The sequence below is a fragment of the Mycteria americana genome, chromosome 2, assembly GCF_035582795.1.
Source record: "Mycteria americana isolate JAX WOST 10 ecotype Jacksonville Zoo and Gardens chromosome 2, USCA_MyAme_1.0, whole genome shotgun sequence".
Taxonomy (NCBI): domain Eukaryota; kingdom Metazoa; phylum Chordata; class Aves; order Ciconiiformes; family Ciconiidae; genus Mycteria; species Mycteria americana.
Genome location: NC_134366.1, coordinates 172,713,172 through 172,730,209, shown reverse-complemented (window position 1 = coordinate 172,730,209; position 17,038 = coordinate 172,713,172). Strand labels below are relative to the sequence as shown.

General features: G+C 45.9%; 1 protein-coding gene across 6 annotated transcripts in view; it reads left to right on the top strand.

Annotated features, from left to right (window-relative positions):
- TSNARE1 (t-SNARE domain containing 1) overlaps positions 1 to 17,038 on the top strand; it is a 515,811-nt gene that overhangs the window by 106,346 nt on the left and 392,427 nt on the right. For all 6 annotated transcript variants that reach the window (XM_075495358.1, XM_075495359.1, XM_075495360.1 and 3 more), the window contains exon 2: positions 7,619 to 7,741. In XM_075495358.1, coding sequence (XP_075351473.1) covers positions 7,657 to 7,741 — 85 coding nt within the window. In that variant the 5' untranslated portion in view covers positions 7,619 to 7,656. The remainder of the gene's footprint in view (positions 1 to 7,618; positions 7,742 to 17,038) is intronic.

Below are 17,038 nucleotides of genomic sequence, written 5' to 3'. Positions count from 1 at the left end.
TTTCTAGAGCTGAACAGTAAACAGAAACAGTCTGCTTTGTGGTAGCGGTGCCATTCCCCAGGCAGGAGAAATCCTGGTGAGGAGCCCAGCAGCACCAACAGCTCACTGTGAAATTCAGGGCAGGGAATTCACCTGGATGCCCGGTCTTGGCTTCAGCTGGCTATTAGTCTGCCAGAAGGTCCCACTGAATCCACAGCCAAGTTCCTAATGCTCTTTCTTGAGGAATCTGGAAGGCCTCCCTATGATGTGATGGACCTGTCCTGAAAAGAGTGAATGCTCAGCCTGGGATGCATGCAAATGCAAGACTGGAAGTTGTGAGTTTGGAAGTTCTGCGTCTGCAACCAGTTTTGCAATAGATCACATTGCCTGTGTGACCCTTTCCTCCCATCCCATAAACAGTCACCACCTGCACTTTGATGATGTGGCTGGTTAGATACCAAGGAGGGACTCCAGTTTATGGATGTCAAGTGCCAGAGGTTTCCTGGAGAGGTTGTGTAGTCTCCATCCTTGGGGATATTTAAAACCCAACTGGACACAATCCTGGGCAACCTGCTCTAGCTGATCCTGCTTTGAGCAGGGGGGGTTGGCCTAGATGGTCTCCTCAACTGTTCTGTGATGTTGGCCCATTTCTCCAGCCAGTCCAGGTCCCTCTGGATGGCAGCACGACCCTCTGGTGTATCAACCACTCCTCCGAGTTTGGTGTCATCAGCAAACTTGCTGAGGATACACTCTGCCCCATCATCCACATCATGAATGAAGATGTTAAACAGGACTGGACCCAGTATTGGCCCCTGACCAGTGTCGGCTGGTCTTATCACCTCCTGGTGTAAGAAGACCTTCCTCATGTTACCTGTTCCCAGAGGTGCTCTATCCTTCCTCATAGGCTCTCCCAGTGTCTCACTTCATCTTTCCTGCTTTGGTTTAGAGCTATTCCCTTGTCTTGTCCAACACAAATGAAGAGAATGTTTTCCTCCCTGTCTTTTTGCAGGAGCTTTGCACAGATTTGAAGGCTCGAGTTTTCCCATCAATCTTCCCTTCTATGGGTAAAGCAACCCCATTTAGTCAGTCTTTTCTAGCAGGTCAAGTTTTCTTGACCTGTTGTCATTCTCCAAGTTCCCTCTAGACTCTTCAGTCTCTGGCAAAATCTTTGCGGGAGCTTGTTGCCTACAACTGAGGACTCTGCAGTGTGGGGTCAAGCAAAAGGTTTACTTCACCTGTCTAGAAGATTGTAATCCTATTTATACATCCCATGATGATGTCTGCCACTTTTACAGGAAATGTCATTGCAGATTCGTGTTCAGCTTGCAGTCTATAGATTCCTTCCATCCTTGGAGGCTGTCTTGGGCATAGCGATCATGAAATGACAGAGTTTTCTATTCTTGGAGAAGGGGGGGGGGGGGGGGGGGGGAGCAGCAGAACTGCTACCTCGGACTTCCGGAGGGCAGACTTTGGCCTGTTTAGGGGCCTGGTTGACAGAGTCCCTTGGGAGGCTGTCCTGAAGGGCAAAGGAGTCCAGGAAGGATGGACATTCTTCAAGAAGGAAATCTTAATCCTAAGTATATCAATAGAGGATAGAAAGGCTCTCCAGAGGGATCTGGACAGGCTGGATCAATGGGCCGAGGCCAATTGCGTGAGGTTCAACAGGGCTAAGTGCTGGGTCTTGCACTTGGGCCACAGCAACCCCATGCAACACTACAGGCTTAGGGAAGAGTGGCTGGAAAGCTGCCTGGTGGAAAAGGACCTGGGAGTGTTGGTCGACAGCCGCCTGAATATGAGCCAGCAGTGTGCCCAGGTGGCCAAGAAGGCCAAGAGCATCCTGGCTTGTATCAAAAATAGCGTGGCCAGCAGGAGTAGGGAAGTGATTGTGCCCCTGTACTCAGCACTGGTGAGGCTGCACCTGGAATACTGTGTTCAGTTTTGGGCCCCTCACTACAAGAGAGACATTGAGGTGCTGGAGCGTGTCCAGAGAAGAGCAATGAAGCTGGTGAAGGGTCTGGAGCACAAGTCTGATGAGGAGTGGCTGAGGGAACTGGGGTTGTTTAGCCTGGAGAAAAGGAGGCTGAGGGGAGACCTTATCGCTCTCTACAACTGCCTGAAAGGAGGCTGTAGAGAGGTGGGGGTTGGTCTCTTCTCCCAAGTAACAAGTGATAGGAGAAGAGGAAATGGCCTCAAGTTGCACCAGGGGAGGTTTAGATTGGATATGAGGTACAATTTCTTCAGTGAAAGGGCTATTGAGCATTGGAACAGACTACCCAGGGAAGTGGTTGAGTGACCATGCCTGGAGGTATTTAAAAGACATTTGGATGAGGTGCTTAGGGACATGGTGTAGTGGTGGACTTGGTAGTGTTAGGTTAACGGTTGGACTTGGTGATCTTAAAGGTCTTTTCCAACCTAAATGATTCTATGATTCTCTGCAGCACTGGCCTTTTGTTCCCCACCCTCCGTTTGTGCACTTGTTTGCTGCTTCTAAATTCAGGTTCCTGCAGTTGACCCGCATTATGTAGTGTCTTATTTTCTTTGGCAAACATCACTTCTGGTTTGTTATGATTGTTATGAATGCTGAAGCTGTCATCTAACCTCCCTGTTTAGTGTCGTGTGTGCATTTAATGAGGCTGATCCCTGTTCCATCACTCAGCTCACTGCTCAAAATACAAATTGAGAGAGCAGAGCTTGGTGGACCCCACACAGTTTCTTCTTTGGTTATGGCAACAGTCCACTGGGAGCATTTTTCTAATTAAAAAATATTCACCTGCACCTCCAATCCATTTCTTATGTCATGCAAGGAAACCCCTAATAGCATAGAGCTGTAACATCTGTTTTTCTGCTAACTCCACTGCCTGATAACTTGTTGCATAAAGAAGTTAACGTTGGTTTGATATGACTAGTTGCCAGATGCATGCTGGCTGTGACTCTGTTTTTTACCATCAGATACATTCAGTGAATTTATTCCAGTATTTTCGCAGGAGATGGAAATGAAGCTGATGGGTTTGCAATTTTCTTACTCTTCCTTTCTGCCCCCATTTAGTAAATAGGCACAGTAAGGGTCCTCCAGTTTGCCAAGGGGGCCATGAATGGCTCTCAAGTTGCTTCAGGCATCATAGGAGGAAAATCACAGGATAGCAGAACTACTGAGGTGGGAAGGAACATCTGGAGGTTATCTTGTCCAACCCACCTCCTCAGAGCAGGGTCACCTAGAGCAGGTTGCTCAGACCCATGTTCAGTCAGGGCTTGAATATTTCCAAGGATGGGGACTCCACAACCTCTCTGCACAACCTGTGCCGGTGTTTGACCACCCTCACCATAAAAAAAAAAAACAACCAAACAAACGGCTTTTTTTCTGAAGTGGAATCTCCTGTATTTCAATTCATCCCCATTGCCTCTTGTCCTGTCACTGAGCACCACTGAGAAGAGTCTGGCTCCATCATGTTTACTTCCTCCCATCAGATATTTATACACATTAATACCCACCCCACCCCCCCCAAGCCTTCTCTTCTCCAGGATGAACAGTCCCAGCTCCCTCAGCCTCTCCTCATATATCAGATGCTCTCATCCCTTAATCATCTTCATGGCCCTTCGCTGGATTCGCTCCAATATGTCGATGTCTGTCCTCCTTTTCCATTTCTTTCCCGTATGCTCATGTCTTTCTCGGTCAAACTCAACTTTAAAAATATCTAACTTGCCTAAAGTGCTCTCCAACCTATTTCTTCCATGCTGAAATCTTACTTTTCATTCCTACTACTAATTATGCTGGCCATCTGAATGTCCTTCTAAATGGAGACTGATGTTTATAGGGGAACTCTTTAGATAATCTTGCCTGCTTGGTTTTGCCTGCCAGTATCTTTCCCAATCCAAGAAACGTGGACCAACTCTTTCCTTGAGATCCTGCATCCTAGTGTTATACTCGCTTCATAATTGACTTCTACAGGATATACAAAGCAAGAAGTAGTTGCATGTCATTAAACTACAAATTCATGCCTCTGGCAGGATGGATGTCCTTTTAGTCTGGCTTGGATGTGGTTGTTTCTTCATTTGTTTTTAAGATGATGAGGATAAAGCTGTGACAAAATCTTTTTTTTCTTCTTCTTCTTTTTTTTTATTTTTTTCTGTATTTAGTATGTTATGCAATGCTTGTTCCAATTTGTACAAACTGCCTTCACAGTAAATTGGACAAGTCTCCCTGAGGAGCAGTAGACAAAAGACTTGGGAGGTGCCGTGGGGATGGGGAGGGAAATGCTTTTATTGCCAGTCAAATTAAAGGTATTTAGATCTGCTGTTAAGTTTTCCTGTAAATATATTACTGTGGGGTAGGAGTGTGGTTCCGGAGCTGTGTGAATAAGGGATATTTCAATGGCTTAGTAGGATGGGGTGGGAGGTGGTTGTTTCTAAAAAGGTCGGTTAAACTAAAACAAAATATTTCATTTTCAGTTCGTTCTTTTTTTTTTTTTCCCTTACAGGGAGAAAAAGTTTTAAAATGGAAGCATGCTTTGAAAATGATAAATCAACATGAAACATTTGGAGTGCTCTAAAAGCCTTCCTTGTCTCCCCCTTTCACACCACTCTGTTGGGGGAAAAAATAGATGCATTCACTGTTTGCCAAAGAAACACTTGCCCAGTTGTAATCAAGTCATTTTACAACATGGTGTAGACTTTCACTTCACGTTTGTTTTATGTGGCCTTGGGGAAGTCATGGCAGCAAATGCTTCCACTTGCTTATCTCTAAAAAGAAAGGATGAGTCAGGATCAACCTCTGTACAGAGGCAGTTTTCAAGCTGTTTGGTTGTCCCACTTCCCTGCTTACAGCAGTCTTAATCTGTAGCCACGCTGGGTGGTAAAGAAAATAAGATAATTCCTTATCCCTGCCCAGAAATTTTCCTGTAACTGTCTTCTATGTGCCCTTATTTTTCCAGGTAAGAGTTTTGCTAGATCTTGGGTTGCATTTTGCAGTGGAGGTTGTGTTACTGTGGTAGTTGTGGGCTAACCCGAGACCTGGGAGAGGCAAGATTTGTTCTCAAGTCCACCGCAGACTTCCCGTGTGAACCTTCATCTGTTTCTTGTAGTGTTTAGTGGTTGTGATGAAGAACTTCCATCAAGACATCATACATTATATTTTTGTGGTGCTTAGTTTTACGTGTTTGACATGATCGCCTGTTGTGGTGGTGTGTGTCTTGGAAACCCTTGGTTCGCAGATGGCTTTTTTTAACTTTCCCTCTTGTTTACTTCATTTTCTGTCCCCTCGATGCACACACAAATACCTGCACTCATCCTCTCTCTGGCTGCTTGGGCTATTGCAGGTTGGCTTCCATAGGTTTGGGCTGAAGGCTGTTTTCCTAAAATGAAGGATTTATGGCCTAGGGGTACCTGCAGCCTCAGATGCCAATTCTGTGTGTACGTGGTACACTGAGGCTGGGTGGGGAAACTGTACTCTGGATTTTCTCCACTTTTAATGGATTTGGCTCCCATCCATTGCTCTCTCAAGGCAGTTGCACTTTCATCCTCTTTTATGTGTCTGGCTCAATTAAGTGAGGATGGTGAGCGATTTCCTTTAGTCCTAGTTTCCCTGTCTGGCAAATCTCAGCAGTAATTTTTTGCTTGGTTTTGAAACTTTGAAAGAAAAAAGGAGAATGAAGTACAAGAGGTTCCTGAGACCATTAGACTGTTCCCAGTACAGTCCAGAACTGGGAATTTTCTGGTGCTTTGCTCTCCATGGAGGACAAACCAAAGGAACAGCTGCAAGTACACCACTGTGTCAGTGCACCCCAAAAGAGACTTCACCCCTTTGCTGCGGCATCTATCAGCACATACATCAGGACATCATGCAACACGTGGCCATATGTCAAGAAGCTCTTACAGGCTGGAGGCCATTCCCAGCTTTTTGCATGTCAGAGGGAAAGTAGCTGGTCCAGGCCATGTGCGGTTTGAGTATCCAAGCCTAGGACAGAGCATTGCATCTCGTGTCATCCAGCCTTACACCCCAATATCTTTCTCAGTACAAGAAAGACATGGACCTGTTGGAGCAGGTCCAGAGAAGGGCCACAAAAATGATCAGAGGCTGGAACAGCTCTCCTATGAGGGAAGGCTGAGAGAGTTGGGGTTGTTCAGCCTGGAGAAGAGAAGGCTCCAGGGAGACCTTATTGCAGCCTTTCAGTACTTAAAGGGGGCTTATAAGAAAGATGGGGACAGACTTTTTAATAGAGCCTGTAGTGACAGGACAAGGGGTAATGGTTTTAAACTAAAAGAGGGGAGATTTAGGCTAGTTCTAAGGAAGAAATATTTTACGTGAGGGTGGGGAGACACTGGCCCAGGTTGCCCAGAGAGGTGGTAGATGCCCCATCCCTGGAAACATTCAAGGTCAGGTTGGACGGGGCTCTGAGCAACCTGATCTAGTTGAAGATGTACCTGCGCATCGCAAGGGGGTTGGACTAGGTGACCTTTAAAGGTCCCTTCCCACCCAAACCATTCTATGATTCTGCCATCGTGCTGAAGGGGTTGCATATGCTTGTTGGAGAGGGTGGTTTGTTGACCGAGTTTTTTTGGTTGTCCTTCAGTTAAAAAGTGACATTTATAAGACAGAACAACTCCCTACATGGAGGGCAGGTGGTATTCCTAGTCATCTCATGCCAACGTGTTTTCTCCACTGGACTCTCCCATGCTGCTATACTGCAGCATCACTGCATCGCTGCTTGATGAAGGGCTACCCAGCAGGTAGCGTTGTCTTCTACCTTTTCTTCTACCTTTTTTGGGGAATAAGTCTCTATCCTCAGCCTCCAGGTTTTCTCTGTTTGGGCATTTTTTCGTAGTCTTGGTGTAAGGAAGCAGCAGCTAGGTTTGGTCCTATATCATGCCCCAACTGATGCAGCACCTTTTATCTCTTTTCTTCCTCTGCCATCGTCATCTCCATGCCTTAGGGTTGAACTGTTTTCAATATCAAAGTCCTGGGACCCTGCTGATATTGCTGGAGGGTATCTGAGCCCCATTGTGAGACAATGCCTGTGGATGGGAAGGGGGAAAAAGTGGTCTTTCTCTGACACTCCTGCACTGATTTCATTCTGCTGCTGCTACCTTAGGCTTTGCAGCTTTTTTTTTCCTTTTTTTTTTTTGAAACCAGCAAGGAAAAATAACTCTGCCTCCAATATTTATACTAGAAGCCCAGGAGCTTATAATATAGCAGTAAACTGTCTCTTTTGAGAGCTCATCAAGACTGAAGTATGATGGATAGACTCCTAGCCAGCTGCATAGTGGTAATGTTCCAGAAGACAGCATTACCTTTTTTTGATCGAGTGCCTAGTCTTTGCCTACCAGCCTAGGATCTCAAAGCACTTTGTGAACAGCGAGGGATTAAAAGTCTTGCCGTGGCTGAAACAGATAAATGGTTGCCCTTTACCACTGGAGAAAATAAGGCACAGGGAGGTCAAATGACTTGTTTGCCCCCAAGATGAGCTGTAGTCCATGAGACCTGGATTTTAGTGCTTTTCTTTTTTTTTTTTGCAGGTAGGCATCCTGAAGTTTGGAGATAGTATTTTTCATTTGCCTTTTTTTTTTTTTTTCCTTTGTTCTTAGAATACTGGGGTTTAACTGACTTTTAACAGTGTTGTATCTGTCTTTTTCTCTGTTTTCTTAGGTTCAAAGTATAATCCCGCATCCCTTGCTATCTAGAAAATGTCTTATGGATCTATTGATGGGAGTGGATTTGGGAGCAGGAATCCATTTGGAGGCCCTTCGAGACAAGGCTATCAACCGCTTGGTAAAGTATTGATCCCTTGCTGTAATTTATTCTGCTTGACTCTCTGGTGACTGAAGTTTTACTTGCTCATGTTCAGTGTGGCTGATGTATAAATATCACACTCTCTCCAGAAGTGATTTCTGATAGTGATTTTCAAAGGTGAAACCCAAACTTTTGTTGGGTTCAATTTGTTAGGTGAGGCACCACATCTTACTGTACCCAGGAGTTGAGGCTGCAATGTGGAAGAGCAGTGATGATGAGGATTTTGGAGGTATTTTAGAGGACTACAAGAAGAAATGTAGCATATTCTCTAGACCTGCTCGTGACTTTCCTCATCTACGCAGCACCTTTGCAAGAAGCTTGTCCAAGTGGTTGCTCTGTGGCTGGCTGTAGGCACGCAGATGATGGGAGCAGATGGGAAGATGTGCAAAGGGCAGCAGGCTGTGCTTCCACAGAAGGTAGCTGCTGTGGAGGCTGCTTGAATCTGGGAAGTGTGCTTGGATCTGGCAACAGGGTCAAAAACTTGCTCCGGAAATGCTGCAACCATAAACAGTCTTGCAAATACCTGTGGATTCTGGTTTTGTGGCATGTTTTTAAACAAAGACCAGATGTGCTTTCCTTACCTGTTCCCCCCTTGCCCCAAAGGACTCTAGAAACGCTAAAGTAGAAAGAGAAAAGCATCCAGGTGTCATCTGATGCTCTGATGTCTATCTGAAATGGTCCCAAATGTGCAAGTCAAAGCTGCGCTTCATAAAAGCAAATTCATAATGTAACTGTCATAACATGGAGCGCAGCTAATGATTATAACCTCCTGCTTTTGTGTGTTGGAGGTGTTGACTCTACTGTGTCCCCTTCTTTACACGGGCAAGTTGTAGGAGGCATCCTTTGCCAGAAGAACACTGGGTAGCGCGACGGTTGTCCCTGTTGACGTGGGGCTGGGCTTGTGCATGGAGGTGTAAGGTAGGTCTCATCCTGCCCACTTGTGAGCTGCTGTTTGAGAGGCCAGCCCACGTGGGTATGGGCAGATAAGATCACATCTCCAGCTGCCCAGATGTGCACCAGATCCCGATCCAGATGGGTAATTGCTGTAGGGCCAGATCTGGGTTAATCTAGTCTGGTTTTCAGCGTGCCTTCTTAGCTGGAGCGTGTTCTTGCATTTAATTTTGGTCCTGGGTCTGGCTTGTGCTGCAAGGTGAGGTTGCAGTGGCTACAGTGTAGACACAACTGGGAGTTCAGACCTCTGCAGAAGCATCAGGAAAGGGGATCTTGTAACATGGCAAAGGGCTGTGTTATTGCTTTGCACCGGGGAAGAACATCACCTCTCTCTTCAATTGCCCTTGATTTCGACTGGGCTGTTCATTAATGCAGCCTGACTTGGTTTTCAAGTTTTGAGGGTTGCAAATGTTCTTTGGGAAACATTTCATTGTTTTGCAAATAGCTGTTCCCCCTGGATGAAAATATAAAAGAAGCATAGAGGTTTCTCTTGGTTTTCTGTTTTCTTACGAGTTTGGGTGTAATTATGATTTTTTTTCTTTGAACAGGAAGAAGGTATTGAAGTAAGCGCGAGTTGTCTGTTCAGTTGTAAATAGTGATTCTTAGGTTATTCTACAAGGCAAAATTAAAGGCATAAAAGCAAGGAAGAATGGGATACTTGGGCACAATGAAAAGAACCATAAGAAAAGAAAATTGAAATGTGGACTAGACAAATGATGAATCTCAGTGCATTGTAGTTTAGGTTAAAAAAACATGAATACTTATTGTGCTGTATGAAAGGACCGCTATTTTTAATGCAAATGCACAGAATAATTCAAGACACTTTCAATCTCTAAATATTTGAAGAGATACCTTATTTTGCCCAGCTTACCCATCATTTGGTGGTTACTGATGTGACTCTGAAGCCACCCTCAGTGGATTGCAAAAAGCAGCTGATGTGGAAACATCAGCTTTCTTGAGACGGCCACTGCCTGTCGGCTGCCCGGCTGGAGCCTGTTAACATGTTGGTTTATGTCTTGGAGTTAAGTGCTGGCTTCCCCTCCATGCATGCACACATCATCTCGGGTGGCATTGCGACGGACACGTCTCCAAGGTCCTCCAGGGCTGATTTTTCCAGCAACCCAAAATTGGTTGTGGACTTGCTAAATACCGAGTTGGTCCCTTGGCTAGGCGTCGCTGTGGAAAGGATTTCAAGGGAAGGAACCTGATGGTGTTGGCCAAGGGCAACTTGGAGAAACTTTTCTCCTTTCTGTGTTTCTCAGTCAGAGATGTTACATCTGAACCTGTGCAGCTCCCCATGCCCCTTCATCCTGGGAGACTGAGTAACCCATGCTGGATGTCTTTTGCTGTAATATCTCCAAATATTGTCATTAATTAAGTGTCAGGAGAGGGTAATGCAACACTAATCGTCTGTCCTGGTTCTGAAAGACGGATGACTGGCTTGCTAAGAAAAACTACCCACTGCATTAGATCATGGTATGGCTGGAACAAAAGAGCGTGGCCTTCCTGCCAGCGTACGTATGTCTGCTCACAGCGGGGGCAGACCTTGATGGACATGTTCTGCGTGTGCTCTAAACCTTTTCTTCTTTTTATATCTAATAAATAAATAAAAACAAGTACCAGCATCCCTGCAGATAGTTACTGTCTGTCGGTAGCGTGTAGTCCAGCGGTAATACTCAGGCATCCAACAGAAAACCCGGAGATCCTGCAACAATAAAGGTGATGGGGATGGCACTGCTTAAATAGCCTTTCGGTAATAAATTGGCATGGAAGTCACAGACAAAGAACAAGCAGGTTTTGGCAGCCCCAGCTCGCCCAAGTAGCTGGAAGCTTGTCACAGCAAGTGGTTGTACAGTGGGATGGGGAAAAAAAGAACCTGGGGACTTCATTTTTGAAAACTTTAATTTCATGAAAGAGAGCAAAGAAAAGGGGGCTCAGGTTTTGTTTGTTTGTTTTTAATAAAGGGTGATACTACCAACAGGGTGTTCTCTGTTGTAATACCCATCTGTCCATCTTGGCTACGTTTCCGCCACACTCGATCCGAATTACCAACAGTCCTGGCTAACTGGGGAGGTCCCTGCTGACTGGAGATTAGCGAATGTGACACCCATCTTCAAGAAGGGCCGGAAGGAGGACCCGGGGAACTACAGGCCTGTCAGCCTGACCTCGGTGCCGGGGAAGCTGATGGAGCAGATCATCCTGAGTGCCATCACACGGCATGTAGAGAATAACCAAGGGATCAAGCCCAGCCAGCATGGGTTCAGGAAAGGCAGGTCCTGCTTGACCAACCTGATCTCCTTCTATGACAAGGTGACCCGCCTAGTGGATGAGGGAAAGGCTGTGGATGTTGTCTATCTAGACTTCAGTAAAGCCTTTGACACGGTTTCCCACGGCATTCTCCTGGAGAAACTGGCTGCTCATGGCTTGGACGGGTGTACTCTTCACTGGGTAAAGAACTGGCTGGATGGCCGGGCCCAAAGAGTGGTGGGGAATGGAGTTAACTCCGGTTGGCGGCCGGTCACAAGCGGTGTTCCCCAGGGCTCTGTGCTGGGGCCAGTTCTGTTTAACATCTTTATCAATGATCTGGACGAAGGGATCGAGTGCACCCTCAGTAAGTTTGCAGACGACACCAAGTTGTGTGGGAGTGTTGATCTGCTGGAGGGTAGGCAGGCTCTGCAGAGGGACCTGGACAGGCTGGATGGATGGGCCGAGGTCAATTGTATGAGGTTTAACAAGGCCAAGTGCAAGGTCCTGCACTTGGGCCACAGCAACCCCATGCAACGCTACAGGCTTGGGGAAGAGTGGCTGGAAAGCTGCCTGGCAGAGAAGGACCTGGGGGTGTTGGTTGACAGCCGGCTGAATATGAGCCAGCAGTGTGCCCAGGTGGCCAAGAAAGCCAATGGCATCCTGGCCTGTATCAAAAATAGTGTGGCCAGCAGGACTAGGGAAGTGATTGTCCCCCTGTACTCGGCACTGGTGAGGCCGCACCTCGAATACTGTGTTCAGTTTTGGGCCCCCCACTACAAGAGGGACATTGAGGGGCTGGAGCGTGTGCAGAGAAGGGCAACGAAGCTGGTGAAGGGTCTAGAGCAGAAGTCTGATGAGGAGCGGCTGAGGGAGCTGGGACTGTTTAGCCTGGAGAAAAGGAGGCTGAGGGGAGACCTTATCGCTCTCTACAACTGCCTGAAAGGAGGTTGTAGAGAGGTGGGGTCGGTCTCTTCTCCCAGGTAACAAGTGATAGGACAAGAGGAAATGGCCTCAAGTTGCTCCAGGGGAGGTTTAGACTGGATATTAGGAAATTTTTCTTCACTGAAAGGGTTATCAAGCATTGGAACAGACTGCCCAGGGAAGTGGTTGAGTCGCCATCCCTGGAGGTATTTAAAGGACGTTTGGATGAGGTGCTTAGGGACATGGTGTAGTGGTGGTCTTGGCAGTGTTAGGTTTATGGTTGGACTCGATGATCTTAAAGGTCTTTTCCAACCTATATGATTCCGTGATTCTGTGATTCTGTGAATGCGGTCCCCAGGCTGGGAAAGATTAATTACTTGAAGGTGCTTCCCTTGGCCCTGGGCTGACGTGATGATGGATGGACATACAGCCCGTCATCGGGCCGCGTGGCAGTTGCCCTTGCTGACCAGCCTAATTAGAGAGATCCGCAGGCTCTGTTTGCAGCAGTTTTGGGAGCAATCCTAGAGGCAAGTTTTTGGGGGAATTTCATTTGCCTGGGACTCCTGGCTGTCAGACAACTCTCATTCATACTCTGCTTTTGGTGATGTTGCTGGATATCCAGGATTTCTTGGAGGAAAAAAACCAAGTATACTTTCCCTTGCCCCCCCTCATCGGAAATTGTTGGCAGGAAAGAGATTGTGCTCAGCAAAACTCAAATGTTCTGTACCCTTAACCGGCGAGCACCCTAAGGTGTGTCACGAGAGACCACCAGGATTACTTGGAGTATAGCAGTTTTGGGGGTTGATGGTGTCGTCCCACAGCCACTGAAGAACAGCGAGGAGTGGCAGGTGGAGGTGTAAGCCATGTCCCTGCTCTGCAGCTGTGAGGTACGACCTCCTCCAGCAGCATCTGCATCCAGTCCTCGTTCTGCTCCCAAAAATCCTTGTAAAAGTAAGTGTTCCCCTGTTTCCTTGTAGGACCTTCTCTGGGCTTCAGCTGTGCGTTGGCGTTGCATGGAGAAGTTGGAAAGTAGGTGGTAGAAAGTTGTTGGGTTTTTTTTTTCTTTTTGTTTTTATTTTTTTAACCTGAGAAATGAAAAAGATTGAAATGACTTCAAAAGATTTTAAGTAATGTGACATGTCTGAAATAAACAGAGACCAAACACTGTACAGCAGTAGGAATTAAACCCCAAATTCTTATGATTTTGATGTGTGCAACATGCGCTCTCTGCCACGTTCAACATGTTTTCCCAAAAGCATCTTTTTTGCGGGGGAAGTGAACAAAACCTGCTGTACGCAGGGAGGCATAGAGGTCAGGGAATTCAAATAGCTTGAATTAAAATGCCACAAGCCAGGAAATTTTTAATGCTGCTTTTATTAACCTTACTGTGCCCTGGGCATTAAATGCCGGATTTCAGAGGGTGAGGGTAATTTCATATTCCAGAGGTGCAGTGTTTCTAGGTGCGCTCAAGGGACCATTGGGTCAGTGCTTAATTGTACTGTGACTTCATCTAGGCCATTTTTCCTTCAGTTGCTCATGAAGATATCGTGCGGGCCACTGGCCAGAGTTGTAGTCAAGGTATATCGCACCTGCATCTTTCTCCTTGTCTGCTAGGTTGGTTATCTTGTCACAGAACAAAATTAGATTGGTCCGTGCAAGTTGTCCTTGGCAGTGTTCGCTGGGTGTATATCACCCGATTATCATTTCGATACTTAGCAATTGTTAAATGATTTGTTCTAACATTTTTCCAGGAATCAGGTCTATAATTTTCTTTGCCCTCCCCTCTCTACCACCTCCCTGCTGCCCTGGTATACCAGCCAGCTCTTGCGTGGAAAGTCCTGTCTAAGTGCTGGCAACGCTGTCTCTGTCCTGTCTCAGTGGTTGGACCATCCTTCTGTCCTCTTTGTACCTCTCCAATCCTATTTTGCTCTTTGCTTAGCAGTTTTGGAAGTTGGTTTGTCCTTAAAAAACACACCTCGGGGTTTGCTGTTGCCTCCAGGCTGGTGAAGTCGCAGAGTGCGTGTGCTGCATAGGAGGGAGATGCTCACACCGCTCATGGCCCCTTTGGTGGGATGGGGATGGCAGGAGCTCTGCTGGAGACCCAGCTCCAGTGGCTAAAGCTGGGGTAGATGTTCTGTAGACAAAACTCACTCAAAAGCTCGAGTACGGACCAGCACTGTGGCCCCACCACCACATGGTCTCATTGCAGCTCTGGATCTGATGGCAAACCATGGGAAGGAATCTACTGCCAGCTTCGCATTTTGATACTGCAAAGCGCTGAAGCGCATAACAAACTCTTAAGTACACCAGGAGTCCCCCTGAGGTTAATTAACATTAAGCAGGTGGTTAATCCTTTTGCTATATTAGGACCTGAATACCGCTTTGTTTTTGCATTAACTTCTTGAATTACTTCCAATACTTGCAATGCTTTGTTAAAGGGACACTGAAACCCTTGGTTGTTGCGGCGTACAGCGTTGTCCAAAGGGTCTGGAAGGTGGTCTAGGTGTGGTCATGGCAACTGTTCTTCACTGGAGCAATGAGGGACCCAACCGTGCACTTAAATGTCCTTAGTATAGAGTGTTAGAAAGAGTTAAAAGCAGTGAGAGAAAGCCAGAACAAAATCTTTGAATCTTTTAGGGAGATTCAAAGCTACTATGCAATATTAGGGGTGGTTTTTTCAAAAGTTAAAGCCTTCAAAAGTGAAGGACTGGACCGTATCTTGGTCACATTCAGTAATATAACCAAAGCGTGCTTTTGGGATGGAGTCCTGTCAAGTGTAGAATGGAAGGAAGGACTTAAAGTGCGACCCTCTGTAGCACCTTTTATCTGCCGTGTGTAGAGGGGTTCACAAATATTACTCCAAGGTTACCACCTGGGCTGTAAAGAAAGTGGTCCTTCCTCTATTTTATACCGCACTAAACAATAAAACGGCTTGTCAAATGTTGTGTTCAAAGTTTCTGAGAGTCTTAATGATTGACTTTCACTTCTAAGGCTTGGGTCCTGTCATATTTCCTTGAATTTTGGGGGACACAGAAGTGGAGGACTCGGGTGTTGTATTAAATAAGTTATTAATTGGCCTGAAATAAAGTGCTGCTCAAAGCCTAGATGCAAATAATTAAAAAAATCATAATACGATGATCTCTCCCACTAGACAACCTGAAAAAGCTTTTTGTGGCATCTACGAAGGAATTATTTCATATTGTTTCTTTGCTATTGTGCCAGACTTCCAAACGTCATAAATTCATTTCCTTAGTCCAGTTTCACTAAATTTAGAGGGTATTCTCTGTTTCACATCCAGTTCTTAGATATCTTAGCAGTGATTTAATGAATTAATAAGCCTAAACATAAGAAAACATATTAAAGAATAATGAACAACATGTTTTATAGCAAAAGGGATTGCCAGGAGAATTAACTTTCATACACGAATTAACTTTGAAACTGTTTTGAAAACCTCTACCCTATCCCTTCTGGCACTTTTAACATTATAATAAATGTTTCGCTATAATCTCAGTATTTCAGGGAAGTTAAGTGGTTATGCATTTATTTATATAACTAGCAAAACCAGAACACACCGGTGGAATAAATAAGTGTTTTAATGAAATAGGTGAGGGTGAGCCAACAACTTCATAGCACTTTATCCAAAACTTGTTTATTTGGTTGGGTTTTTTTTAAGATAAATTTTTTATCTTTACCCAACTTACTCTTGGGTAAAGATAAACTTTTCTTTTCTCTACCAATTTGATTTGCTAGTCTTGGTCATCCAAAGCCATTTGACTGTAAACATGTAAAAATCATGCTGGTGGTCCCAATCTTTAACAGAAAATCAGCAAGCAAAGACGCTGGCCTCTCCCTAGGCAGCGTTCAGCTGGAAATGCATTTAAACATCTCATCCTCTCAGAATAGCTTGCTCCATTTTCCACTCCATTACAGTCAAATTAGAAGTACCTTAAGAAGATCCTCTTCCCGCGGTCTGCTCATCGTCTGGGTAGAGGTAACCTCCTAGGGAAAGCAGAGCGGGATGAACGTGCTGGTGATGCCTTTAGTTTCCCAATGGGTGCCTGGCCACGAACCCCAGACCTGGGGTTGTCCTGGGATGTCTTTCCAAGTGGATGCATTTCCCTAAAGGAGAAGAGACTGTCCCATGCTTTAGTTTCAGCTCCTGAAATTAATACAGCTCAATGCTTTTTCCTTCTGGCTGCTCTTGCAGCTGGCTGATCTCTGGCAGAGTCAGTAACCAAAGGCTTTTCCTCATCTCAGGTCCAGAGCAAAGAAAAGTTAAATTTTATTAAAAAATAAAACTCGGCTGTCACTTCACAGAAAGTTTGTGTCAGTTCTTGTTTATGCTATTCAGACCTGGACAAGACATCAATGCTCCCGAGATTTCTTTAATACTGTCGGTTCAATCCAATTCTTCTTTGCCAACTTTCTCAGTTGTTCAAGAGCTCTTCTCCAGTGAGGAGAGCAGAGCAGTCTTTGCTTCAGAGCTCTTGTCCAACAAGCCATGAGTGAGTGCTTGGCTGTATTACGAAATTCCTGCAAGCGCTGCAAGGCTTCCTTACAATTTTCTATACCCCTGGTCTTGTACCCTGTGCTTTGCATCCTGTTCTTTGCGTCTTGGCGGTATCAGATGCTTGCATCAGGAGCCTTTTTTCTTAAATTGTGCCTACAAATAAGTCTACCTCAAGCAAGACACAGCTGAAATCGAGCAGTGACCTTGTATGAACATCTGTCCGTGCTTGCTGAATGGAGATCCATGGGAAATAGGCTGAGGTTGGAGCTCCTCTTCTGCAGCTGTTTGCTTTTCCATCAGAGCTGTCTCACCGCGCACGTCCCGGCGCTCGCCTATGTCTTGCTGTGCCGTGCAGATGGGCTAGCAGGGAGGTTATGGCCTGAAATCAGTGGTAGATCGGGGCAGAGCTTATTGCCAGGTTTGCTCTCAATGTGCCATGTCCAGGGCTGCTGGGGTGGTGTCTGCATCCCAGTTCGGTTCATCCAGTCGTCTCCCCACGGAGAAAGAATAATCGGGCTCCACACAGGCTAAATGCTCCAGCAAGCACTCTTCCTGAGGTTCTGCAACTCCTTTGCCGCAACGTGAAGGGGAGAGCCCCCAGATTTCACTGGAAAAGGTGGTGTCCAGGAGCAGGCTGTCTTTGCTAG